Here is a 26,246-nt window from a genome sequence, read left to right as displayed (position 1 = left end):
CTTTTGTTTAGAGAAAAATAGTTGGGTTAACCTGAAATACAACAATGGCTTAGTTGCTCTTTGCTTGAAAGAGACGAGTGTGTCCTGTTCAATGTATAAACAGTGCATACACTACTTAGTTATATGTAAACAAGGGCAGTGTTTACATATGTGTATTTTACTGTTAAGATTTGAATTGACAAATATCTATTTTGTCAATTTGAAATACTGTATTTTTGAAGGATGATGATTTTTCCTGACAGGTTGTTGAAGAATATAATAGAAGGGCACAAGAAATACAGCAAGTAACGGAAGAACTAGAGGAAAAGAAAAACGAATTGGAGAGCTATAGGCAAAACATTTCACAGGTAATATATGAAATCATTACTGTAGTATAATTAATGTAGAAGAAACATAAATGGGTATATACTTCCATTAAAATGCACCATATTCATTTTAAAAGATATTTCAAGTTTTGATGCTAAGAAAAATGAAATGTTGGCAATTGCTGTATGCAGTAGTGTTGTAGCCATGTTGGTCCCAGGATGTTGAAGGGACAAGGTGGATAAGGTAATATCTTTTATTGGACCAACTTCTGTTGGTGAAAGAGACAAGCTTTCAAGCTTACACAAAGCTCTTCTTCAGGTCTGGGAAACTAAGGGCTTGTCTACACTGGCACTTTATAGCGCTGCAGCTTTCTCACTCGGGTGTGAAAAAACATCCCCGTAAGCGCAGGAAGTTTCAGTGCTGTAAAGCACCAGTGTAGACAGTGCACCAGCGCTGGGAGCCGCACTCCCACCGCTGGGAGCTACGTCCCTCATGGGGGTGGGTTTTTTAGAGCACCAGGAGAGCTCTCTCCCAGCACTCTGCAGCAGCGCTTTAATGGTGCCAGTGTAGACAAGCCCTGTTAAATACAAGGCGGAACAGTTTGTTAATTTAGCATAAGCAGTTAACACACATTTTAAGGGACCATTCAAGGTAAAGTGGCCTGTTAACACCCCTCCAGTCATAGGGAGGAAAGGAAGTGGGGGAAGTAGCTGGGGGTGGCGGGTGTTAGCGGGTTACAGATTTTTATAATGAGCCATAAATCAAGTGTCTCAGTTCATTCCATGATTTTTAGTATCTAGCAAAGTTTTATGAATTTAAGGTCCCAGGCTCATCTCTTCAAAGTGTTGTGCAGGTTTCCTTTGTTGATGAGGACTGATAGGGGAGATACAGAGTGATTGCTTTGTGAAAAGTGTTCACCCACAGATGATAGGGTGTTTTTATCTTTTTATCATTTGCCTGTGAGAGCTCATTACAGAGCATAGTGATTGTCTGGTTTCACTCAAATAGTTGCTATTGGGGCATTTAGTGCACTGGATGAGGTTTTCCACATGTGATAGGCGTGTGTAGGACCCATGGTTCTTGAAAGGTGTTTTGCAGGGGGTGTTGATCGTTGTAGCAGTGCAGATGTGTCTGCAGGTTTTGCATCTGTTGTTCTGGCAAGGTCTGGTGCTGCTTTGAGTTGGTGTGGCCTGATCTGTGGGGAGCTTGCTTTTGATGGTGAGCTTAGAGAGATTGTGAGGGTTGTTTGAAGGCCAGAAGAGGGGGTTCAGGAAAGATTTCTTTCAGGATGGGGTCCCCATCGGGTGGTGGGTATAGTAGGCTGGGGGAGCCTAGCGCAGCCGCTGCTTCAGGACTCCGGTTGCAGGTTTAGCGGGTGAAATTTTTGCATTTTATTATGCCCCATGCAGGTTCTGGGGCGACTGAGGAGGCTGTACATGCTATTCAACTTCCTGGGTTTATTAGTAATCTCCCTGAACTCTAGGGAGATTATTGACGAACCCTGGATGCTGTCTGAGTATGCCCCTGGAACCTGCATGGGGCATAGCAAAAGCTCTTCTTCTTTCCGGAAGAGAGAAGAAGAGAAGAGCTTTTGAATTTTTGAGGGGCAGCTTAGGGTCTGCAGAGGGGAGGCATGGGTGCGGGAGGCTCTGGCTGCCCCGCGACTCTTCCAAGCAGGTTGGGGTTGGGGGGGTGCTCAGGGCTCTGGCTGGCCCGGGGCTCCTCTGGCCGCAGAGGGGGGAGTAGGTTTCGGGGCTCGGGGGGAGGTGGGATAAGGGAATCTCAGGGCTCGGGCCACAGGGAAGGTAGGGCGGTAAGAGAGGCTCGATCAGCGGGGGTTAAGGGAGGCTTAGGCTCGGGCCACGGAGGCTGGGGGGATAGGGTAAGGGAAGCTCGGGCCGCCAGTGCGTGTGTGTAAGGGAGTCTTGGGGCTCGAGCCGCAGGTGGCAGGGTAAGGGAGTCTCAGGGCGCTCTGGCCGCGGTAGGAGGGAGTCTCGGGGCGCTCCGGCCACAGGAGGGAGAGGGGGGGTCTCCTGCTGCAGGGTGGGGGCAGTTTTGAGGGGCGGAGCCAGGGGCTAGCCTCCCTGAAATGGGGCTCCATGCCGCCCATGCCATCGAGTATGAGTTGTAGTTGTGTGATGATACCTACCATCCCACATTGGAACCCAGGCAAGGTAACAACTAGAGGTGTGCATTTGGAGTGGGTTTTATTTCTGTATTGAAGCAGGATCTCTTGGATTATTTGGGTGGCCCAAGTGAAGCGATCTACTTCTCTGGTGGAGTGTCTTTGTTTGGTGAAAGTCGTTTTGAATGTGTTAAGGTGTATATCCCAGACTTGCTCTTCAGAGTGTATTCTGTGGTATCTGAGTGCCTGGCTATATATAATAGTTTGGGAGGTTACTTGATCTATGAAGTAAGGTATGGTGATCTGTGGGCAATTTTTAATTTAAATTTTACTGTAATAGTTAAATTTGATATTTTGTTAATTATTGCTTCAACTGTGAATTCTTTCAGAGGTTGTTTTACATTCGTCTCTTATTTTTAGGTTAAAGAAGGGTGGCTAACACCTTTGAAACAGCTGGTTGAACAAATTAATGAAAAGTTCAGTAATTTCTTTAGTTCTATGCAGTGTGCTGGTGAAGTTGATCTTCATACAGAAAATGAGGTATGATTACCATATCTATGAATAATAGCTCCTACATTTTAATTTTTTGTGCTTAAATGTCTCAAAATGAGACAAAATGATGTGTAATTTTGTTCTGGGTTATGGGGAAATGGGGGTCACATACAGGCATTAATCTTAAATTCTCTTGATCCTTTTACATGAAAATCTAACTTCTCTTTAACTATCAGAACCAATTAATTTGTGTCTCAACCAAATGAAAGCAGAATCACCACCAGCTGTATAACAGTCAGTCTTATCAGAAATTTCCAAAGCTAGATGGAGCTGAGTAATCCACTTATTCCAAAGACTAGTTTGTCTATCACATTCTTCTTAAGGAGGTCTAAACCTTTCTAGATCCCAACTTTCTGGATGTGCATGTCCCCTCTCTGTCAAAGCAGAACCTTGTGGAAAAAGCAATGACTGTTGGAGCCACCCAAATGCTTCATCACAGGAACCAAGGGGATGCCGGGAACCACAGCCCTGATCTTACCCCAAGTTCCTTTTTGATCACTGCAGTAGATGGAAACAGAAACCTTAGCTCTTCCTCGCCCAATCTTCCTGGTCCTCTTCTAGTTCGTTAGTTAACAGCTCATTAGTTAACAGTTGTTTGCTGTTTAGCATTAAAAAATTGTATTGACGTAGTTATTCTGTATTTCAGGGTGATGCTGCAGCTTAATTGCCAGTCAAGAGCTGATTGTACCACTCACAGTAGTACAGATTGGCTTTGTTGTTGGTTACTGTTTAAGTCTATCCATTTCAGTCTATATTTGGCAGTATATTTTGGTGCAGCATCAGTCAGACTTGTTCCACATTCAGTCATTTTTGGTGAACTGTTATGCTTTCAGTGGTATTTGAGAAGTATCTCTTATCCCTACTGTTACTCACACACTTCTTGTTGAAAGTGGGCCATCCTGATTATCACTACAAAAGGTTTTTTTCTCCTGCTGATAATAGCTCACCTTAATTGATCACTCTCGTTATAGTGTGTATGGCAACACCCATTTTTTCATGTTCTCTGTGTGTGTGTGTGTGTGTGTGTGTGTGTGTGTATTGTGACAGGGTCAGGCCAGATGGCTACAGGAGAGTGATAGAAGGCAGATATATTAGTCCCAGGTTAAATATGTCCCTTTTTCCCTGGGTAAGGTAACAGGGAAGTTTCCAGAACAATCAGGAACCTTCTGGAAACAATTAAGGCAGACAGGCTGATTAGAACACCTGCAGCCAATCAAGACGCTGCTAGAATCAATTAAGGCAGGCTAATCAGGGAACCTGGGTTTAAAAAGGAGCTCACTTCATTTTGTGGTGCATGTGAGGAGCTGGGAGCAAGAGGCACTAGGAGCTGAGAGTGAGAAGGCATACTGCTGGAGGAATGAGGAGTACAAGCATTATCAGACACCAGGAGGAAGGTTCTATGGTGAGGATAAAGAAGGCGTTGGGAGGAGGCCATGGGGAAGTAGCCCAGGGAGTTGTTGCTGTCGCACAGCTGTTCCAGGAGGCACTCTAGACAGCTGCGTTCCACAGGGCCCTGGGCTGGAACCTGGAGTAGAGGGCGGACCCGGGTTCCCCCCAAACCTCCCAACTCCTGATCAGACACGGGAGGAGTTGACCTGGACTGCGGGTACACGAAAACGGCCAAACTGAGGGCTGCCATGAAGCTCCAAGGCGAGCAAATCCGCCAGTAAGCGCAAGACCCACCAAGGTAGAGGAGGAACTTTGTGTTTGTGTCTCGAGAGAGAGAGAGACAATGAATATCTTCCTACTGTATTTTCCACTGCGTGCATCCGATGAAGTGGGTTTTAGCCCACGAAAGCTTATGCTCAAATAAATGTTAGTCTCTAAGGTGCCACAAGTACTCCTTCTGCTGATACAGACTAACATGGCTACCACTCTGAAACCTCTTAGTCTTGGTTGCTGGTGGGGAAAATATCTGAAATGCCTTGGAGAGGGGCATTGAATGGAGTGGAGTAAAATAAAAATTAATAAAATACGTTTTCATTAAGAGAATCCATTTTAGATTATTTTAAGAAACATTTATGTTACACAGACCTCTTATATGAAATATTCACTGTATAATGTTGAACTAAAGTGTACATTACAGTCCACGCAACTTACAGTTCCTTTATAAAACTACTGTAAAGTACTCAAATTCTCAGTTTTAAGAGTGTTTAAAATAAATAAATAAGTAAAAAGTTGAAGGCTCTTTGGTGAAACTTCTAGGGTATGAATATTTAGAGGAGAGGTCCTAGCTGGAAAATTTCCATTTTACATGAATAGTTCTGTAGCCCAGCATCTCCCAGAATTCTTGACGTCTGGGCTGCTTTCCTCTCTGCAGTTCATGGAGCCTGATCAGCATTTTGACATCACATGGTCTGGTTGTGCCTTCTCTGCAATCGCTTGTTGCCAGATTCTCCGCCTTTGTGACAGCAGACAGTGGCGGTTTCATTTGCACCTGTCCTTTCGCCTTCTATGCTAACTCTTCTGCCCAGTTTTTTGGGCAGTGGGGAGCAGTGTTCTCCTTCCTGAGTTTTTCTCCTCCCCCCAGGGTCAGTTAACCTTTTGGCAGCTTAACCCTCCCTGAGCCTTCACAGCAGTGTGCTTTGGCCAGCTCTTTTGCCCCTTATAGGCATAACAGAGCAGCCGCCAAGAAAGCACCGGGTCAAATCTAAGCAGTGTTCTGTATGTAAGGCAGCCTTCCCAGGCTCGGCAGACAGCAAGATGATGCAGCCTTCCATACCTATCTCCATTAGGTCCCAGGACTATGAGTTGAACAGCAGGTGGGGTCCCCTTCCCACCAGGGAAGCCAGGACTCCAAAAGGGGAAAAATGAACTCCAATGCAGAACAGGGAGAGATTCCAAAAGCAGGGAGGACCCTCCCTGGCCACTCAGCTTAAGGAGTACATCACACGGGACCTCTGACAGAACAAATAGGGGAGGCTTGGACAGGACTTGCAACCCTGCAAGTTTTAAAGTGGGTACTCAGTGCAGTGGGGAAAGAAACAGGACTTCTGATCAGCCTCCCTTTCTGCTATGCCAACCAGGAGGGTTTTCGATAGCAAGTTCCCCCCTCCCACTCGGAATGGGACCCAGTGTGGGAGGATTCTGAGACAGACCTCTCGAGAGGGCAGTAGGCCCTAAGGAAGGCAAATTGCAAAAGGCCTCAATAAAGCAGCAGCAGAGCTTTCACTTTCCCAAAACATGCTAAAAAAGGTTTAAAAAAATTCTAAAGAAGCTAAAAAGAAAAAGGACAAAAAATCCAGAAGATATGAGTCCTCTGACTTCTCTTCCTCATCCTCCTCCTGAACTGAGGAAGACAAGCTGCATGGCTATGAAACCTGCTAAGGCTCCTGTGAGTACCTCAGAATAAATTTCTCCCCTCAAAATCCTCCCCTCAGGCTGCAATACCCCTTCATTTCTCCTTCAACCAGTGATTAGGGATGATTGGAACAAGTCTTATTTGGCTTGTTCCAATCCTTTTGTGCCACGCTCCAAGCATTGCTGGCACTTTGCAAGAACATCTCTTTCCTGGCTGGAAGATCTCCAAAGCTCTTAAGGACAGAGTTCACCCTGACTTTGCTCCACTTTTAAGAAAGTCGCCCTAGCAACATCATTTGTAACTGATGCTTCAATGGATGCAGTGAGGTTCTCAGTCCAAGCTATGGCTTCCAGCTTAATAGTCAGGCACCACCAGTGGCTTTGACCCTGAAAGGTGGATCCTGACTCTAAGCAGATCCAGTGCTTGGCCAAGTTTCTAGGCTTCCTTCTTTTTTGATAAAAGCTGGATAAGGTGGTGGCTGACAATGCAGCAAAATCCTAATAGTCCTTCCCTTTCCCACTAAGTGCCCTCAGGAGAGAATATAGACCGGTCTTCAAAAGGAGCACCTCTGTCTGCTCCTCATTCTCAGAGGCATCAGCAAAGGGAAAATAGATTCCCTAAGGGAAACAGTGTAATCGAAGTCTGAACAGAAAGTCTAGAGAGACTTCAGCCTCCCTCCCGCCAGATTTACTTTATGGCAAAAATTGCATAGGCCTCCATCAGGAACTGAAGCAAGGGGACAGGATTTCCCATTTCCTAGAAGAATAGTTTTCACTGACCACAGACAAGTCAGTCAGGGAAATAGTGAGTCAAGGATACTCCCTAGAGCTGCTGGCTCCACCCCATCCGTTTTTCATCCAGTCACCCAGTTCCAACAACCACATAAAATGCAATCTGATCCAGCGCAAAATATCTCATCTGCATATGGCAGTGAAAGAGTGTTCCCTCAAAAGAAAGGAGTAGAACCTAGCAAATCATCTTCTTCATTATATAGAAGTGTATGGGAGAGTATCAGAACTGTTCTCAACCTCAAAAGGCTCATCAAGTGGGTGAAGAAAATAGGGCTTCAGATGGATACTGTGGCCTCTATGATGTTATCCATGTCCCAGAGTGGCTTCTTCACTTAAGTAGATCTAGTGAACACATATTTCCATATCCCCATCAGACCATGCCACTGCAGACTTCTGCAGCAGGAAACATCAATACTGATCACACCCATTTGTCATTTCCTCGGTCCCAAGGTTTTTATTAAGATGATGATGGTGAGAATAGCCAGATTCAGGTCTCAGGGAACTCTCCTGTACGCCTTTCCGGATGACCTCCTGATCAGAGCTCTGTTGCAGTCATCAGTGCACAGGGCCACGTTTTGGATGTTGACTCTCCTCCAGGTGCACAGCTTCATCATCAATACCAAGAAGAGTTCTCTGGTTCATCTACCAGAATAACCGACCTGGGGGCAGAAATAGACACCTTGGTATTGAAGATCTACCCATCATTAGAAAGGTTTCAGAAAATCCAGGAGTTGATTTTCTTGCTTAAGAGCTGCAGGAGGTTTATCATAGCACTGTGCCTCCAATTGCTAGGACTCCTGGTGTCATGCATAGGGATCGCTTCATGGGCACAAGCATGCATCAGAAGTCTTCAAGCCTTCATACTACAAGTATGGGACCACGCTCCAGAACACATGAAAGATTAAGGATCCAGCACAGGTATTCTACTCCTTACGGTGGTCAGCAGCCCACAACGATGTCCACAAAGGCATGCTCATCTGCCTTCCAGATCCTTTAGTCCTTGCAACTAAGCCAGCTTGGAGGGCTGGGGATCTTACTTGGAGACCTAAACAGACTGGGGCCTCTGGAGTCAGGAGGAAAAGACTCACAGCCTAAACTTCCTAGAGCTGAGAGTGGTCAAGCTAGTTTTATGAAGGTTCCAGCCCACCCTAATGGGGAATCACGTTATGTTTCCATAGGACAATACAACTACAGTCATACATTTAAAAAAACAAGGGGGAACAAGGATTCCGGTACTACATGTGCACGTAATGGATATAATAAGATACGCGGAACATTTCTTCTTTTCTCTCTGAGTGAGCCACATTAAAGGGCACCTGAACCAAAAGGCAGACTGACTTAGCAGGCGCAGGGTCAACAGGCATTCGGCCTCCCTTCAGCCAAACTGTTCATGAATCGTATGAACACAATGAGGCCAGAATACTTCACAAGGGAAGCAGACCCCAGATCCATGGACAGATGCCTTATCCCACAGTTGGCCACAGGCCCTTCTTTATGCATTTCCACATTTTCCACTACTGGGGAAGGTGCTTCAGAAAATAAAACAAGAACAGGCGGTGGTAATACTGTTTACTCCTCACTGGCTGAGGAGACCTTGGTTCTCAGACCTGATAGAGCAGAAATTGAAGCCCCTGCTCCAGCTTCTGTGGCGACTGGATGTACTCTCTCAAACTTGGCTACTGAGAGGAAAGCACTAGAACATCTAGGTATGTCCACCAGAGTCATTAAGTATTACTTTCATCTAGGAGAGTATCAACGCTAAAAGCGTACTACTTTGTCTGATTCAGATTCAAAAACTGGAGCCAAGAGCACCATACAGATTCCAGAAATCAAAGAATTCCAGCGATACTGGACTTTCTCCAAGAAGGCATAGACCGAGGCTTTCAGCCCAGTACCATTGAGCATCAGGTGTCCGCCTTTAGTAGCATGCTGTTCACAGGATCCTTGGGATCCCTAGCAGACAATTCACAGACAGCCAGATTCCCTTAAGCAATCCGATTAGACAGACCACAGTGGTCAGGCCACTCTTCCCAAAATGGGAAGTTTTGAGGGCCCTGACAAGTCATCCTTCTGAGCCTCTGACTTCAGTTTCAGCTTTTTATTTATCCATTAAGTCTTGTTTCTTAGTAACTGTCATGTCTTCCAGACAAGGATCCTTACTGCCTGTTCTATGAGAACAAGGTGGTGGTCTGGATACCTGAATCCTTTCTTCCCAAAGTAAATTCCTCCTTTCATGCCTCCCAAAAGGTTGTGCTTCCTTCATTCTGTCCAAAACTTTAACATCCAATTGAAACAGCGTGGCACACCTTCGATGTCAGAAGAGCACTGAAAAATCTATCTCAAGTGTGGAGAATCCATGAGGAGATGGGGCTCCCTATTTGTGTCTTTCCACCTGACATGCAGGGGACTTAAAACTTCCAAGTCCTCCATCACTAGGTGTACATTAGACCGTATTGTGGAAACTTACAAATCATTAGAGATTTCTGTCCCAGAATGGATCAAGGCACACTCCACAAAATTGTTAGCAACCTCCTGGGTGGAATGAGGGCTGCAGAATGGAAAATTTCTTACCAATAATTTCCTTTCTGATAGCAGCATCTTCCACAATTCTACCCACCCTTGATGGCTCGTGAGTAAGGCTGTGTTTTTAGTCACGGGTATTTTTAGTAAAAGTCATGGATAGGTCATGGGCACTAAACAAAAATTCACGGCATGTGACGTATCTATGACTTCTATATAACCCTGACTAAATCTTGTGGGGGGGGCGCCCGGGAGTGCCATGGGTGCTGGGAGCGGGGGCAGCCCGGGAGTGCCGTGGGTGCTGGGGGGATGCCATGGGTGCTCGGGGGGGGGGGGGTCCAGGGGCACCGAGGGGTGGGAGGCTGGCAGGCTCCCTACATGGCTTCACATCTCCCTGGAAATGGCGACATTCCCCCTCCCTCAGTTCCAGGAACTGTGGCCAATGGGAGCTGTGGGGGTGGTGCATGCAGGTAGAGGCAGCACGCAGAGCTGCCTGGCCATGTCTCCCCCTAGGAGCTGAGGGAGGTGGGATGTCGCTGCTCCCAGGGAGCCCCCTGAGGTAAGCACCGCCCAGAGCCCGCCTCACCCCGTCTCATGCCCCTGCTCCTTCCCCCAAACTCCTGCTGCTGGGGTGTGTGTGGGGGGGGGGGACGTTGTGGCCCCAGACTGCCCCAGCAGTGACAGGTGCAACTGGTCCAGGGGCTGCCTGAGCTGCTCAGGCGACCCCCGAGCCAGGCATACCGGCTGCTGCAGAGGTCACGGAAAGTCAGAATCCGTGACCTGCGTGACAAACTCGCAGCCTTACTCATGAGTCAAGGGTCAGCTATTAAGTAGAATCATTACCATATGATCCTCCTCTTGGTTTAATGTACATAGTGATTTCATTATCTCTGGAATATTTGTTAATGATATGCAAGTTTTACAGTTTAGGAATAACTCACCTGGAAGCAAGCTGGAGCAGAAAGGGTGTGGCCAAACTGTGCAACGCCAAAACTCTTGATCTGCCTCTGTGAGCTGCACCGAGAAGAGAGCAGCCCTGATCCCAGGTCTGTGGGAGACACTGCTAACAGAAAGGAAATTAGCCTTAAGAAGTTTTCCATTCATTTAAAATTTTTTATAGAACTTATTGTGCAAAGGTCAGCATGGTATAATACATGATCAACAGTTATCTTTTGTCTGCAACAACAATAAAAAAAAGCTGAGAAACAGAAATGAGTGTGCACAAATATGAAAACCATGTTTACATTCAGCTGGTACCATTCTAAAAAAGGCTCAAAAAAAGAGGAGGAGGCATAATGACTTTTAAAATTTGCTTTTAAACTTACAATCACTTAAAACCAATTATGATATTAATAGAATCTTCTGAAAAAATATCATGGCTCTTGACAGAGAAATGAAGAATGAGAAACAAAGAATTGTGTTAATTGAGTACACTGACTCTTGGACAAGCAGACATTAAAAAAAAGACTTATGAAGTAGAATTATTTTTTTAATAGCACCTTAATGGACAGCTTCAAGTCCATCTTATCCTAAAATCCATTTAGATGAACAGAAATCACCAGCCCAGATTTGCAGATCACAGTGTATCAGTGCAGTATATCAAAACCATTGACTAATGATTGTGGCTTGGTGTGATCATAGGTACAATAAATAGGGTCTTCTCTGTGGGTAAATTGGGAACTGTTGTATTAATTCCAATGGAATACATGGGCCCAAAAAGTCAAAGGTGTTGACCTGACCCTGAAACTGCCCAACATTGAACAGTTTGAAACAAGGTTTCGTAAATACAGCAACCTCACAAATGCTTAGTACCGTAGCTATAGAGAGATTTTTAGAAAAAAAACCTCCCTTGTTGGACAGTCTCTTAGATGGTGGTAACTCCTTTTGGGGGGAAAAGAGAAAAAATTGAGATGGTCTGTAGCTGGTGGTGTTGTTGCTGTTGCTAAAGCTGCTGTTTCGTAGAAGATAACAAGACACACATACCTCAGAGGGGAAAGAAAAGATCAGCAAAGACCGAAAACGCAGCTTCTTTTCTGGTGTTGACTCTCACTGCTGGAAAAACACATTTGCAAAATAAAAGGGGTAGAGAAGAAATGAATTAAGATGGGGAAGGGAAAGGGACACATGGGGAGGGGCAACAAAGTATCACATCACAGGTGGTGGTTGGGATTTAGCCAAAGCCGGTGAAGGTGGTGATTTCATGTGGGTCCCTCTCTCTGGCCCAGTCTAGTCAGGACATCTCTCGGGATTAGGGTGATAAAAGCTTAGTGATGTTACAGTGGATCCCAAGAAATGGTGAGGGTGGCAGCCATGATGGTAAGGCTCGCTGCAGCAGTTGTTAACAGACAGCTTCTTCAGCTAATTTTTCCCCCAAACTTTTTTTCTTTTCAAGAACCCCAAAAAAGAAGTGGTGGGCAAATAGCCCATCCTGTCACTATTTTGTTTACCTATTAGGCCTAATTTCCAACAAAACAATTTTGGTCAATTGATTTTCAGTTCCATGCTTGAATGTTTACCAGGTATAGTATTAACACAGTCCTTGAGTTAAATCAGGAGGCCTTTTTGTTTAAACTAATTCAATTCTGCTGTCTCCTCTTTGCACCTTTTCCCATCAACATTTATTCGTACAGGTTTTTGTGACATTTTATAAACTTTCACTCACTTTTTCCAGTTGAGCTCACAATTAGGGTAAATTTCTAGGACCAGTTATTGTCTCATGAAACACCTAAGTTTTGTATTCAATTATGATTTTATTTATAAAGCACCTTGCTGCCAATGTTTTGTTTGCTATACAATAATTTACTAACCAGTGTGTGGGGGGAAAAAAAGTATTTATAAGAACAAAATTTCTAATAACTTACCCTTTTTAAAATTAGACATCAAATCGGTTAGCTGGGGAATGGGTTAGAGAAAAGTTCTATGTGTAAAAAGAATAGATCAATGCTAAGAGATAAACCATAGTTTAAAACAGAATGAAAGAGTTTATATATATTACTGATCCCGAACACATCATTCTCCTAATGTAAGACATACATAAAATGGTTTCCTTTCACTTTTGCTGCATTGTCAAATAGGGTGCACTGTAGGAAGCTGTAGATGTCTAATGTTTCCTGTCTACTTTCACAGGAGGAGTATGACAAATATGGGATTCGAATTAGAGTTAAATTCCGTAGTAATACCCAACTGCATGAACTGACTCCCCACCATCAGAGTGGAGGTGAGAGAAGTGTTTCAACTATGCTGTACTTGATGGCTCTGCAGGAACTCAACAGATGTCCTTTCAGGGTTGTAGATGAAATAAATCAGGTAAGGTTTCTAGTGTGTGAAACAAGATTTTATTCCACAGGGGTTTATGGAGTGACCAGAGGAATTGTAAAAATATATATTTCTTTTTTTTTTAAAGGGAATGGACCCAGTCAATGAGAGGAGAGTTTTTGAAATGGTTGTTAAGACTGCTTGTAAAGAGAGCACTTCTCAGTATTTCTTTATTACACCGAAGGTGGGTAACTGAAAACTAAACGAAAAGATTCTCATGTGTGCATGTGTGTCAGACTCTTTCTTTCAACTTCTTTGATAAAATAATAAATAGCTTTGATATAGGTGCTATATAAATGTCTTCTGGTTTGTTCATTTGAGACTATGACAGGGATGAGTTAAAAATACTATAACGGCAGTTTGTCCCCTTTAAGGATAGTTGTGGCCTGGGCTCAACCAACTCTGTTCCAAGGCTTAGCCTCTTTAAGAACAGGCATTCTGGGACTTGTGGTTCCCTGGAACGATTGATTGTACAAACAAGCTGAAGTACACACTGCTGGGAACCAGGGGACCCTCAAGAGACAGGGATATGGAATAAAAGGCACACCTGTAGCCTAAACAAAGGAGAAAGATAAAGGTGAGACAGCTTTCCTTAACAGTCAGGCTGAGGGCTTAGGGAGAGCTTAGGAAGACCAGTGTTGCAGTCCTAGGAAGGAGGGCTGCAGAGAACCGTACACCTAGGGAGGAAAGACTATTCAAGCCTGAGCACCAGGCTGATGGTTTACTGAGCCTGAAAGGGGATTGTGCTGTATTGTCTGGAAGAAGGGCTGCGGAGAACTAATTGACCAGGGGAAATGCTGTCTGTGCCTGAGGCAGCCAGCTGAATGATTTATATTTGTTCTGACCCAAACAACAGCCCCAAGAAGGAACGTTATTTACAAGTTTTGTTTATCTGTAGTACTTTGGCAGAATTGTGTGGTTTGGTTTGAAAGGACCAATGGGTCTAATGCAATCTCAGCAAGTACCCTACACTGTTTACTGCAGGAAATTAGGAGAGATTATAGGGGTAAATTGCTTGATCACCAGTTAAGGTATTAAGGTAACATTCCCCTACATCCCAAAACTTAATTTATTTAGATGTTAGCAGGTGTGAACCAATTATCTGATTATATGGCAGTCAAGGGATCTACCAAAAACAACTTTTTTTCATTGGTCACCTAAACTTCAGCGTCTGGCATAATTTAAGCTTGGTCTACACTTAAAACTTTGAATGACTTAACTACGATGCTCAGGAGTGTGAAAAATCCACACCTCTGAGCACTGGTAGCTTTGATGGCCAAACCCCTGGTGTAGATGCAGCTGTGTTGACGGAATAATGCTTCTGTCGACCTGGCTACCGTCACTCGGGGAGATGATATTCCCACAGCAATGGAAAACCCCTTCTGTTGCTATAGGCTGCATCTACACTACAGGGTTATACTGGAGTAGCTATGGTGCTTTAGCTTTGCCACTGTAGTCTCTGTGGTGTAGACGTGGCCTTAGAGTGGAAAAATTATGGTGGTGGTTATTGTTATTTCTACTCTTTCATTTCCTTATCCCAGATTGTCCAGGTAGTGGGAGACGTGCATATGTGGTCAATGGCAAACAGTGGTAAAAGCACCATGCAAAAGTTCTTTGGGGGAAACATTAATCTATTTTAACTAATACAGAAGTGATGCTTGGCATAAGAGGTGTTGCTTAGTGTGACTTTTTTTCTTTTTTTCCTATTTTTCACAGCTCCTGCAAAATCTCACCTATGCTGAAAAAATGACAGTGTTGTTTGTCTACAATGGACCTTTTATGCTAGAACCAACCAAATGGAACTTAAAGGCATTCCGTAGGCGGCGGCGACAAGTTGAGCAAATGGATCAGTAGTGAATTCCATAGAGCCTTTTGGAGCTACTGGTCTGTGAGACTGTATTTATGAAAACAAAGTGGTTGAATCTGAGAGGGAAACCTGAAGAGAACTGACAATGAAGAGCTGGGCTTCTGTTTTTAGAAACTTACCTTCAAATATATGTAATATTTGCTTAGATCTGTTCTAGCCATTTGTTCCTTCAAAGAAAAACTCATTTTTACCTCGGACTGGCTGTCTGAATGGGAGGGCCCCTAGAAATCTGGATCTTTTGCACTTTTCTATATCCAACATACCAGATCAGGAAATTTTAGCTGTCAGTTTATTTCTTTCCAAATGAGTTACATCTGGTCAAATCCACTTTTGTTGACGTTTCCAAAAGTTGTGATAGGTTAATACATTGCACAGTTAACTCAAAGATAAAGTTACAGTGGATAGCTTTGAAGTGGTTCTGTTGAAATGATAACTATGTGAGTGAGGCAGAAGGGATGTGATGTCACCAGATTCTCAACTAGTGTGGTGTGTTTGTGTGTGTGTAGCTTTGCATCACAGTTTTTTCTTGTGGTGGTTATTAAATATAAAATAGCATACATTATGTAACTAGATTTTATAGTATTATGTATATTAACATTTCCCCTTGAACTCTATTTCAGTAGGGTGAAGTGGATTCCTAAGCCCAAACCCTTCACTCACACACCACACCACTACCCTCCTCCCTGCTCCATGGACAAATATAAATTTTAGCTTTTTAAACAAAAATTTTACTTGAGCCAGTAGCCTTGTTTGTATTTGTCTCTATTCTGGAGAGCTATAAACAAGATAGCTTCTAGAAGTAACATCAATCTAAATGTTGATTGTTTTTGGTGGTGGGTATGGAAATTATTCCTGTAGATTTTTACATTTGAACTCAGCTATTCTTAACAGCTCTAGTTTCTTTGGAGTGGTTTTGTACTCCTAGTGAAGGATAGATCTCTGATGACGAAGCTGTTTAAATTTGCTGGCTTCCTGGTGGGGTTTTGGCCATATCTGTTTAAGTATAAATGGTAACAGTTACTGCTGTCAATAGTAATTGTGAACTCTTGAAATAGAATGTGTCAGCTGGTTGAAATTCTTATCTGCCTAACTAATCTGTTATACAAAATTGTAAAAGGTACAGATTTGTATAAAATTGGAAGACTGCTGTCAGTTACATTTTCCAACTAATCTTTAGGAAAATGAGCCAGTCCCAGATGCTCTCTGAAAATCTACAGCAATGTGTAATATCTTTATTTTCACCACTGAAGGAGCCATTTGAAGGACAGTATTAGTTTGACTGGCATCCACTTAATTTGCAGTGTGACAAAAGTAACATTTTAGAAATTATAGCCTTATTTAACAGGCCACTGTCAGGTCAAATTTAGCCCCAGATGTAGGTTTTGTGTTAAAAAGAGTGCTGCTTATTTTCTCCCATTTGTTTCAAACAGAAGTGGTGCTTGAGGACCCCTTCCACCTTCAGGTTTTGGGAGGGTCATTCCGTGTTTTGTCACTAGGGGACTGGAAACAGTATTCCATAGATCTTTATCTTACAGCAGGGGTTCTCAAACTGGGAATCAGGGCCCCTCAGGGGGTCGTGAGGTAATTACATGTGGGGTCACAAGATGTCAGCCTCCACCACAAACCCTGCTTTGTCTCCAGCATTTATAATGGTGTTAAATATATTTAAAAGTGTTTTTAATTTATAAGGGGGGTCACCGTCAGAGGCTTGCTATGTGAAAGGGGTCACCAGTACAAAAGTTTGAGAATCACTGCCCTTACAGGGTGAGGAAGCAACATTGGAGAAACAGAAAAAGAATAAAACTCTCTCATAGATTGTTGTTAGCTGGGTAATTGTCCTCTAAACTCATGGCATAGGCATGGACAACACTAATGAAGTAAAATACTCAAAATTCTCCCAACTCTTAATTTGTAAAAGATAGTAAGACATCCCTTGGAGATCAAGGTGAAACACCTAACTGAGGAAAGGGGAGAGAGTACTGCCGTTCTCTCTACAAAGTACCCAGGCTGCAGTGTCACACCTTTACACCATTTGGAATTCATTTTTTAGTGTAAAAGCTCAACTGGGAGCTGTTTTAGATTCTCTATTTAATTTTTATTTTACATTTTAAAAAATTAAATAAAAATACTGCTGGCTGAGAAACTGCTCCTGAGAGGGCAACTAGGCTTCTGGGAATGGGCTGAGGGGGAGAAACAATCTGTCCCTGTTTTGGGGAGGTAAAATGGGATGCTGTGTTCCCAGCACCTCCTCTGCAGCCCCAAAATGCTGGGCCTGGCACCTTCTGTGTAAAAGGGTAGCATGCTGAGTTGCAGCAGCTCTTGCCTCTCCCATGCTTCATCAGCTCAGCAGTGGGCTTGCTGGCTGGCTGTGTGTCAGGTACTAAAGCTGGGTGGGAATTTTCCATCAAAATATTTTTTCAATGGAAAATGCACGTTTCTGCAAAATCAAAGATTTTTGGCTAGATGCTTGTTTCCCTGATGAAAAATCAAAATGCAGTATTTCTCCATTTGGGTCAGTCAGCTGAATCCAAATTGAAATAATTAGTTTTGGGTCAATTCCATATTCATCTGTGTCTGCATCAGCTGCTGCAGTGCCTCATGGGCATTGTAGTGTGCGTGCCTCAGGCTCCCATTCTTCTCCATAGGCTAGGCAGGGAGCACGGCCCATCTCCGATGATGCCTCATGGACTCTCCATAGGTTGAACTGACACACTGTATCATGGGAGTCATAGGGTCATAGTGCATCACGTGAAATGTATGGCAAGGGAGCCTAGCCATAGAGGAAAATGGGAACACGGGGCACTATGACAGCTCATGGGGATGTAGATTAATGTTAGACTGAGCCAAAATGAAATCTGTCAGTCTGGGAATGTCTAAACGCAACTTCAGTTTGAAAACTCAGAATTTTCTATCCACAAAAGAATTTGACGTTTCAGATTTGGAACAAAAACAAATTTCAAAATAGTGGAATTTTCTGCAAAATTCTGACTTTCAAAAAGCTCTGCCTGGTATGCTGCAAGGGGACTTGCATTGACTGTCATGCACCTCACGTGACACTCACACATACACATTCCCACAGTCCAGGCTAAGGGCTTGTCTATGTATGGAGTTATTCAGGAATAGCCAGTGCACTTTAAATACACACCTTACTTTAATGTGAATTAACTTTCAAATGCAGACAAGCTCTAAATGTCATGCAACTTCAGTTCAAGACCTCTAGAAGCTTCTGTGGTGCCTTTTGGACCTGAGCCAAGCAAGGAGCAGCCAAGAGGAGTAGGCCAGCAGCGGTGGCAGCAGGAAGTGGCAACAGTAGGGACAGAAGGTAAGATGGGGACAATCCTGGCCCAGGCTTCCCTCCACAGCAACCTTCCAATCCCACCCACATCAAGTCCCAGCTTTCCATCAGCCCTTAGCCAGCATCTACTCTCAGATGTTCTCCAGAACCACCCCATCTTTCCACACCCCACAAACTCAGCAGTTCCCAGCTTCTGTCCTTTCTGACACGGCCTGTACATTCCACTTCTCTTAACTACTGCCACCTTCCACTCCACCCCCCACAACCTCCACCCACTCAGCCCCTTCAACAATCCCCAGCCACTCCATCGTCCATCCACCTATTCCCCATACGCTCTTCAGCATCCACCTAAGTGCCAAGTTTCTGCAGCATGATGACTTACGCCCACCATTGCATGGGGCAGGTTGTATTCACCTTAAACTGAAGTTTATGGTCTTATACATATTACGTAATAGGGTTTTTCATACTTGCAAATCCATTTCCATAAATTGTTATCCATGTAGCTGCACAATACTTGGCAGCTATGGCATATTGCTCATTTGTGAGAGGAGGGAGATCTGCCAAACCTAAGACCCTCCAATGGGGCCTGGAGAAGATTGGAGGGAGACATAAGTTTTGCTGGGGGTGTAAAAAGCATAGGATTGGTTTATCTGGAGGTGAACATGAGGGTGGTCACAGAAGATGGAAAGGGGTCTTGGAAAAGAACAGGATGAGGTTGAGGTAACAGGGACACAGTGAGCACAAAGGAAGCCCCAAGGAATAGATGATGTAACATGGAAGCGTTAAGGAAAGGGAGCCAGGATGGGGTTAGAGACCGGAATGAGTGAAATTAAAAGGGGAAGAGAAAGAAGGTCAGAAAATTGGGGAGGGAGCATGGAAAAGAAAACGGGCTGTCTGTAGGGAAAAGCAGTCTGGGAAATTAGATAATGAGGGAAAGAAAGAGAAATGGGAAGAACAAAAAACAAGAGAAACACTATGATGTTTCTTTCAGTTATTTAACAAACATTTGTGGCAAAATATTCTATCACATCATGGGGTGAGGGTCAAAGGGACTTTGGGAGACCTGATCGTGTGTGAGAGGTGGGCATGAGAGTCTAGTGTTCCCAACAGGAAAAAAAAAGTATACTGAGAAATTTTCCATTTCCCCACCTCCGTCTTCTGGAGGGAGAAAACATTAGCTGCTTTCTGGGATTGCTATAGAGGGTCTAAGAGCAAACTGATTAGTAGGTAAGAAAATACCCTCCATCCTCCTCTAACAATTTAACAGTTTTATTTAAAAAGCTTTGGATTGTGAACACTAATATTAGAGTTTTTCTGCTTGTTCCAGTCTCCATCAGCACTGGTTTACCTTAACCTTGGGTATCACACAGTCTCTATCACAGACAAGATGGCTGTGAGAGGCAGGAAGACTGAGCAATGCCAAATGTATTTGTAACTAAAATGACAGGCTCCATTGCACAGGGTACTCACAAAAAGTGATTCCTTCCGGGCTTATGAACAGTGATTTGACAGGATTGAGACAATGTGGTGGAGTTTTCTCTGAACAGACTAATCTAATATGCGGTAAAATTTTTAGATTTTCCTAACAGTTTTTTAAAAGGATAGAAAGAGTAACAAATGCAGGTGGATAGGGTTCTTTGGCCCATTTTCTCTCCCGTTTCCTAATGTTAGCTCCCACTTTGCAAAGAAAGTTCATTTTTCTTACCACGTCCATTACATTAAATACCCCAGAGGAAAAGTATAATTAGAAATAAATATGAAGAAGCTAAATTTTGGGCCAAATCTTCAGCTGGTATAAATTAGCATAGTTCCATTTAAGATAACCTACATCATCTGAGGATCTGGCAAATTACCTTGTAAATGTTAGTACTGTACATACCCTTCTGTTTCAGTTCATAACAAGAAAGGTGTCAAACCAAATCTCCATCTCCAAGCATCCTGAGTTTTGAAAAGTTTGGATCCTGCTCTGAACTTTGGAATTTGGGTCCATTCTGGAGAGAAGTCAGTCAGTTTACAGGCTAAGTATGTTTTGTTTGCTTTTCAGACAAAAGAAACTATAGTTTCCCTTCTCCATCATTCATGGATACTCATTTGTTAATTCTGAGGTGTGCAAAAATACAGTTTGGTGACAGTAGGTTTTTTGTTTGTTACACAACATCTACTGTCTTTTTTAGATGGCTCATTATACTATCTTGTAATTCAGAAACGGGTGGAAAAGGGTATAGTAGATATAGTATAGTATAGTAGATCATACCAACCTGACCATATCTTTTTAGCAAAATAATTAAAACCCACTAAAAGTCTTTAACATTTTGCTTTCATTTAGTTCTATTTTGTTCTCCACAAAGGTTTTTCAGTTCCATGAGATTTAAGCATTTGTTTGCTTTTAGTATGAAATCTACTACTTTAGGGCTTCTGAAATAGTGATTTCCTCCAACTCAAACACCTAGATACTTCAATACTGAGACATTTAAAAATGGCAGAGATGTTTAGTTTTGCTGCAGATGGGTAGTTGTTACACTGAACAAATAATGAAATATAACAGTAACAGGAGGTAAAGGGAATTGTAAGAAAATTGCAGGCTGATGACAGCTCTCAGTCCACTGCCATAAATAGATGATGTATGTGAGAAAATCAACAGACGCTCACCAACTTATTTTGTCAATAACTATGAACTCTTGGGCTCTTATGTCTCTGGTGTTTGTGAAGACTGAAGACAATTGGAATGTCATATTTTCTTTATAAACGTAAGTAACTTTTTTCATTTTGCATAGTATCTTTAAAGATACTCTGAGCAATAGTAGATCAGCTTATCCACAGCCATAAGGGAAAAGGGAACTGCAGTCGTAATGTAGAAGTATGAGGATGCCCTAAAAAGACCTAATGACCACCCAAGTAGACATCAAAATCCTCAGTTGCTCACTTTAACCATGGACTACCTTGTTCTCAGAACAAATACTCTCCCGTTGTTAGAGTTAAGCCTATGCATTTTCTGCCCGAGGTGCTCTTGAAAATTAAAAAACAAACCAGCAGTAGCAAGGGATAGGATGATTATCATATTACTGGTTCTGGATTAGCCCAGAAAACTATGCATGCTTTGAAACTTCTCACTCTGGGCTTTGTCCTTGTTCAGACCAAGTAGGCTATGGACTAAGTGCAAAGAAAACCCTGCCAACTTTTTTTGATTATCCCCTCAGCAAACCTTCCTCTCAACATCTCCTGCACAAGGATCCTAGCTGCCCCCATCTTTTGGTCTGTTCAAATGACCGTGCTTGAAAAAGTCATACCAGAACAGGCGCTAACCACAATGGTGCGTGAATGTCTGGAAATCCATCGCTGCCCATTAACTGTTTCTTCAGGATTGGCACTTAGATAACAGAAACCTTCTAGCTTTAATTTTGGAGGGTCTACATAGAGACCAGGATTGTGCTACCTTGAGGGCCAGGCCTCTGTGGTCAGGGCTCCAAGATAATATAGATAGATAGATTGTCCATAGGGTAGAGGCTCTTATAGAGAGAGATGGATGCTTTGAAGGTAGCAACCAAGCTAAAACCAACGTTGCTTTTTGTGGCCCTTCAGCCTGGCCCTTATTGCTCTCATAGCCCTCTCTTTGAGCTTTTAAAGAGAGGCTTTCTGAGAGCAGCCTGCCCGCATAACAATTTTCCTGGGTAGAAGGCTGGAGGAATTCCTGGACATCAGGAACCACTACCTAGTCTTTCAGCAAAACAAAGTAGTGATCAAGATGATACCTCATTTTTCTTCGATAAATCCCTCTCCTCATCTTATGGCCAAGGATGTCTCTTCTTCCTCCTCATGTTTCTCCCCGCAAACCCTGAAGGAGCAGAGTGTGCATATTCTGGATGGGCCTTGTATATCTAACTGAAAGGCCCCTAGATTATGTGAGATGGTGTAATCCATTTGTCCTCTACAGCTGAGCTGAGACGAAGGCTAAAACCTCCATGGCCTACTGAGCTCTGGAGCGCTCAGAGCAAAGAAGTCCCCACTACCACTGGAGCATATATCTTCCAATGAAGTAGATGTTGTAAGCTGTCGAAGATATGGGGACTTGCCGACTTCCCATTGGAGATAAGTGCTGTGAGTCGTTCCCAGCAAGGAGGAATACAAACTGAGATAAGTCTGAGTGGGGACAGAGGGACCCACCTGGAACACTGTCCAAAGCATAGGGAAAGCCCTGTACTTTATAGGGATGCTGGCAGTGGATAGCTGGGGCATGGGGAAAGTCCAACGAAGGTGTCCAGGAAAGAGAAGAATTGGGGACATCTTCATCACCAACACAAGCAGTATCCGATGGCCCCACCTTAGAGGTTTGTTTAGGCCTCAGGCCATCCCACCAGTGTCGCAGAAGTATTTTAATGGGCTTCAAGTGTGTGGGAATCTGGACCCACCTGCTGGAACTTCCCTTCCTGCTTCCAGCCCCACTAGTCCTCCTCACTGTGGGCTTGTCTACTCACAGTTTTGGTACTGCTTTAACTTTGCTGGTTTGAAACTGGCATAGCTAAAGTGGTACAATCCCTAATGTGATGCAGTTATACTTGTATAAAGGTTCTTTATCCTGGAATAGTTTATTCCCATAAAGTTTGTAGGGGTAAGCTATACCAGTATAGTCACCTTTATACCACTGTAAGAGCGTCCATGCTCGGGGTTGTACCGCTTCAACTATTTTGGTTAAAAAAATGTATCCCTAAGCAAAATAGTTGAATGGGTACAAGAATTGTGTGTAGACCAGCCCTTAAGCAGAGCCTAAGGCACTCTGATAGGGTCCAGTAAAACAAGCACAGCAATCTTCACACCTACCATGGCATCTATGACTGATGCTGTTATGGTTTTCTCCCTGTCTTTGTTTTCTCAGCAGAGTCATTATTCATAACCTTTCAAGTCACACTGACGTAGGCTTCCAGTCTGGAAACAATTAAAGGCTACCAAGGCAATGGCTAGTACATAAAAACAGACCAGACGCCCATAAATGTATTAGCTTGTCAAACTGCTTGGCTAAAAGTACTACTCCATCCTGTCCCTCTCCCACCCTGAGGCTGCAGGTCCCCACCCACAGACACAAAAAGAAACAAGTCGTCCTTTGGAAACTAGGGCTTCTCAAAACTTTATATGTCAGCATAGGCTTTTGATGTGCTTGAGTTAGTCAGTGGTTTCTAGTTTCTCCCTCGGTGCCCTCCCAATGTCTGTTTTGGAGGAGGATATTTTTGCAGCTGCCATTGTCTGGGTTGACATCATAGGGATGAAGGAGAAGAATAACTTCTTATCTGCTAGTTAGGTTGCTCACAGTTCCATATGCTACCATTTCTCTGGTACTTGGCTGGATATCCTTGTTTCATTGTTCAGGAGGGCTTATATTTTTTAAAGTATTTAGGTAACTGCTGCACTTAGCATTGCAAGGCCTAAATTTCATTTCAAGGGTATTTAGGCACTTAGGAGCCAAAATCCCACTGACTGTCAATGGGATTTAGGCTCCTAAATGCCTTAATCACTTTTTTAAATGAGTCTTAGGCTCCTAAATCAGTTAGTCCTTGCAACGCTGAGTGCAACAATACTGAAATACCTTTAAAAATCTGGGCCAGAAGTTCTGTGTATTGCAGTATTTGGTTGCAGCATCCCATTGAAGGAGAACGATGACACTCCTTCAGTTTGTTTGTTTTCATGTGTGTTTACTGCAGGAAGGATTTAATACCCAGTGTCTGGGCTGGCATGTTATGGCATTATGAGAAATCTTCTTAGCAGGTAAGAAATTACTCTTGGGTCTTGTTGAACAACTGCAGATATTTAACCAAGATCCTTCCATTAGCGTATTTTGTGATTCCTATGTTTTTTTTCTTTCAGCATAAAAAATAAATGAAAGGAACAAAAGATTTTTTTTTCTCCATGGAAAAATTTAACTTTCTTACTCAACTGGTCTGTATTCAGAGTCCACGGATCTGCGTACTCTGCAGACTAAACAAAGTGTTCTGGCTAGTGCTCCCATGGAGACTTACCATTCTTCTTATCTAGTGGTTAGTCCAGTCTGTGTTTAAATGGTTCATGCAATGAGGCTTCCATTACTCTTCTTTTGGAGAAAATATTCCACAGTCTAGTAGAACTCATTGTCGGGAAGATTTTTCCTGAAATTAAGGCCTTGTCTACACTAGGAGGGTTTTGCCTATATAGTTACACCGTCAAAGCCTGTTAGTGTGGATGCAGTATCAGGCTGTGTCTACACTATGGGGACTATAGCGGCATAGTTATGGCACTGTAGCTATGCCATCATAACCCCACAGTGTAGAGGCAGACTACAGCAATGGAAGGGGTTGTTCTGTCACTGTAGGATCACCTCCTCTCCCAGCTGCATCTACACTTGAGGTTAAGATGGCATAGCTTGATTTTTTCGCACCCCTCACTGACATAGCTATGTCAACCTAAATTTTAAGTGTAGATCAGACCTCAGTATAACAATGTTGTAGTGTAGCACAGTAATATTGGTGTAACTGCATCTACCCAAGGGCTTTTACCACCATATCTGTGTTGGAAAAATCACACCCCCAACCAATATAACTATGCCAGTAAAACTTTTAAGTGTAGATCAGGCCTGAACTTCATCTCTTGACTCCTTGTACCACCTAAATAATCTTCCTTCTTCCTTGTGCTGACAAATATTAATAAGTAATGATAACATCCTTTACTTAGTCTATGTATTTTAAAATCTTTTATTTCCCCTTATAGCAATCCCTCCAGCTTGCTGGTCACGTAAGCTATTCCTTTCTGAACTCCTTTCCATTTTTCAATATGTTTGTCTTATCAAGGGAAAGATTAAGTGATGTCATCTACTGTCACAATGGAAATGTGGAAACCGACCCCTGAGCTCAGGTCTTGGAGGGTAAGCAAAGGATAAAATAATCATTTCTAAATTTTATTTTGTAATTTTAAATTTGCAAATGAAGAGCAATATCCTGCCTTGACTTTACACTTGGTAAGGTCGCAGTGGGTATAAATCACAGCCAAGTGTGGCCCTTCATCTGTTCAATGTGTCTATTTTAGAAGGTTTTTCAGGATACTTTTTAAAGATACCACACAGAGGAAAATATAAATGCCAAGTTATCCTTCAGGGTTTGTGGCAAGCCAGGTTATTTGCTTGTTACAGTGCCCCCCTCCTTATTGTTAAAGAGAGAGTCCCAAATTGTTAGAAAGGGTCTGCTCTCTCCAAAAATTAAGTTAAAAAAGGTCTGCTTTGTTACTCTTTTATTCTGCATTATTTCAAACCAAACCAAACCCCTCCTTTTGTTCTTTTTATATAATGGAGTCAGGGACAATAAGTCTTTTTTAAACAAAAATCATTTGGCCCCCTCTGCCCATAGTCTTACTGTTCACAGAAGTCCTGCTATGCAGCTGTAACCCATGCTGACTCACTGTGGCTCTCTGTTCTACCCTAGTGGCTGAACGATATATAGTTTTCTTACTGTACATAGTCTTTGAACTAAGAGCTGGGTCCTATAATTCGGGCAGTAAAGGGTCATGTTTTTAGATGCAAGTTTGATCCCTGTTGCAGATGACCGCCCCAGGATATCATGTTACACAAACAATGAAGCAATCACTTTTCAAAAATTAATCAATTTACACCCAGATTATGATGATCCAATTCACTTCTCTCTGGGAATAGTTCAAAGCCAGGTTAGTGCCTCTAGAAACAATTAGTAAAGTGCATTGCTTGGGAGCCCCTTAATTTAGGGCCAAATTCTCCCCTCTGTGGGTGAAACCTACAGAAGGAGCAAGGAACTGCAGCCCTGAACAGTTTAAAAAATAATGAATCCGGCCTCCCAAATCATGACGTTGGCTTAAAAATCAATCTTACATAATAACTATTGAGTTCTTTTTGTTTGTCTTTGGTTTGTTAAGCCTTTGGTGTTCATTTTCAAGCTTCTCTCTGCAACCTTGAGAGCTAGAAGACTTACTTTTTAGGTTTTTCCTCCCAAATGAAATGAGTTTTTCTGATAATCACATGACTCTAGAAGCTGGGCCTTTAAGAAACCACCAAATAATATCATATAATTACAGAAATTCTTAGGGCTGGAATGGACCTTGAGAGGTCATCTAGTCCAGCTCCGTGCACTGAGACAGGACCAAGCAAACCTGGACCATCACTGACTGGTGTTTGTCCAACCTGTACTTAA

The 26,246-nt window shown here is 43.1% G+C and overlaps 1 protein-coding gene and 1 long non-coding RNA gene across 5 annotated transcripts in view; both read left to right on the top strand.

The window, feature by feature from the left end:
• The window catches only part of SMC5 (structural maintenance of chromosomes 5), a 75,788-nt gene extending 59,936 nt beyond the window's left edge, over window positions 1-15,852 (top strand). For 3 of the 4 annotated variants that reach the window (XM_037901845.2, XM_037901844.2, XM_037901848.2), the window contains 5 exons: window positions 243-347; window positions 2,852-2,971; window positions 12,722-12,901; window positions 12,999-13,094; window positions 14,627-15,852. In XM_037901845.2, coding sequence (XP_037757773.1) covers window positions 243-347; window positions 2,852-2,971; window positions 12,722-12,901; window positions 12,999-13,094; window positions 14,627-14,764 — 639 coding nt within the window. In that variant the 3' untranslated portion in view covers window positions 14,765-15,852. Of the gene's footprint in view, window positions 1-242; window positions 348-2,851; window positions 2,972-10,520; window positions 10,642-12,721; window positions 12,902-12,998; window positions 13,095-14,626 lie in introns of those variants that run through there. The other variant, XM_037901846.2, reaches the window with a different exon arrangement.
• Window positions 15,853-18,114: 2,262 nt separating this feature from the next.
• LOC122465976 overlaps window positions 18,115-26,246 on the top strand; it is a 27,976-nt gene continuing 19,844 nt past the window's right edge. The window contains exons 1-2 of the long non-coding RNA XR_006291139.1: window positions 18,115-23,826; window positions 24,882-24,955. This is a non-coding gene — a long non-coding RNA (uncharacterized LOC122465976). The remainder of the gene's footprint in view (window positions 23,827-24,881; window positions 24,956-26,246) is intronic.

This window comes from Chelonia mydas, chromosome 5, assembly GCF_015237465.2.
Source record: "Chelonia mydas isolate rCheMyd1 chromosome 5, rCheMyd1.pri.v2, whole genome shotgun sequence".
Taxonomy (NCBI): domain Eukaryota; kingdom Metazoa; phylum Chordata; order Testudines; family Cheloniidae; genus Chelonia; species Chelonia mydas.
Note: the sequence above shows the minus strand (reverse complement) of the source record. Positions and strands in the feature narration are given on the sequence as shown.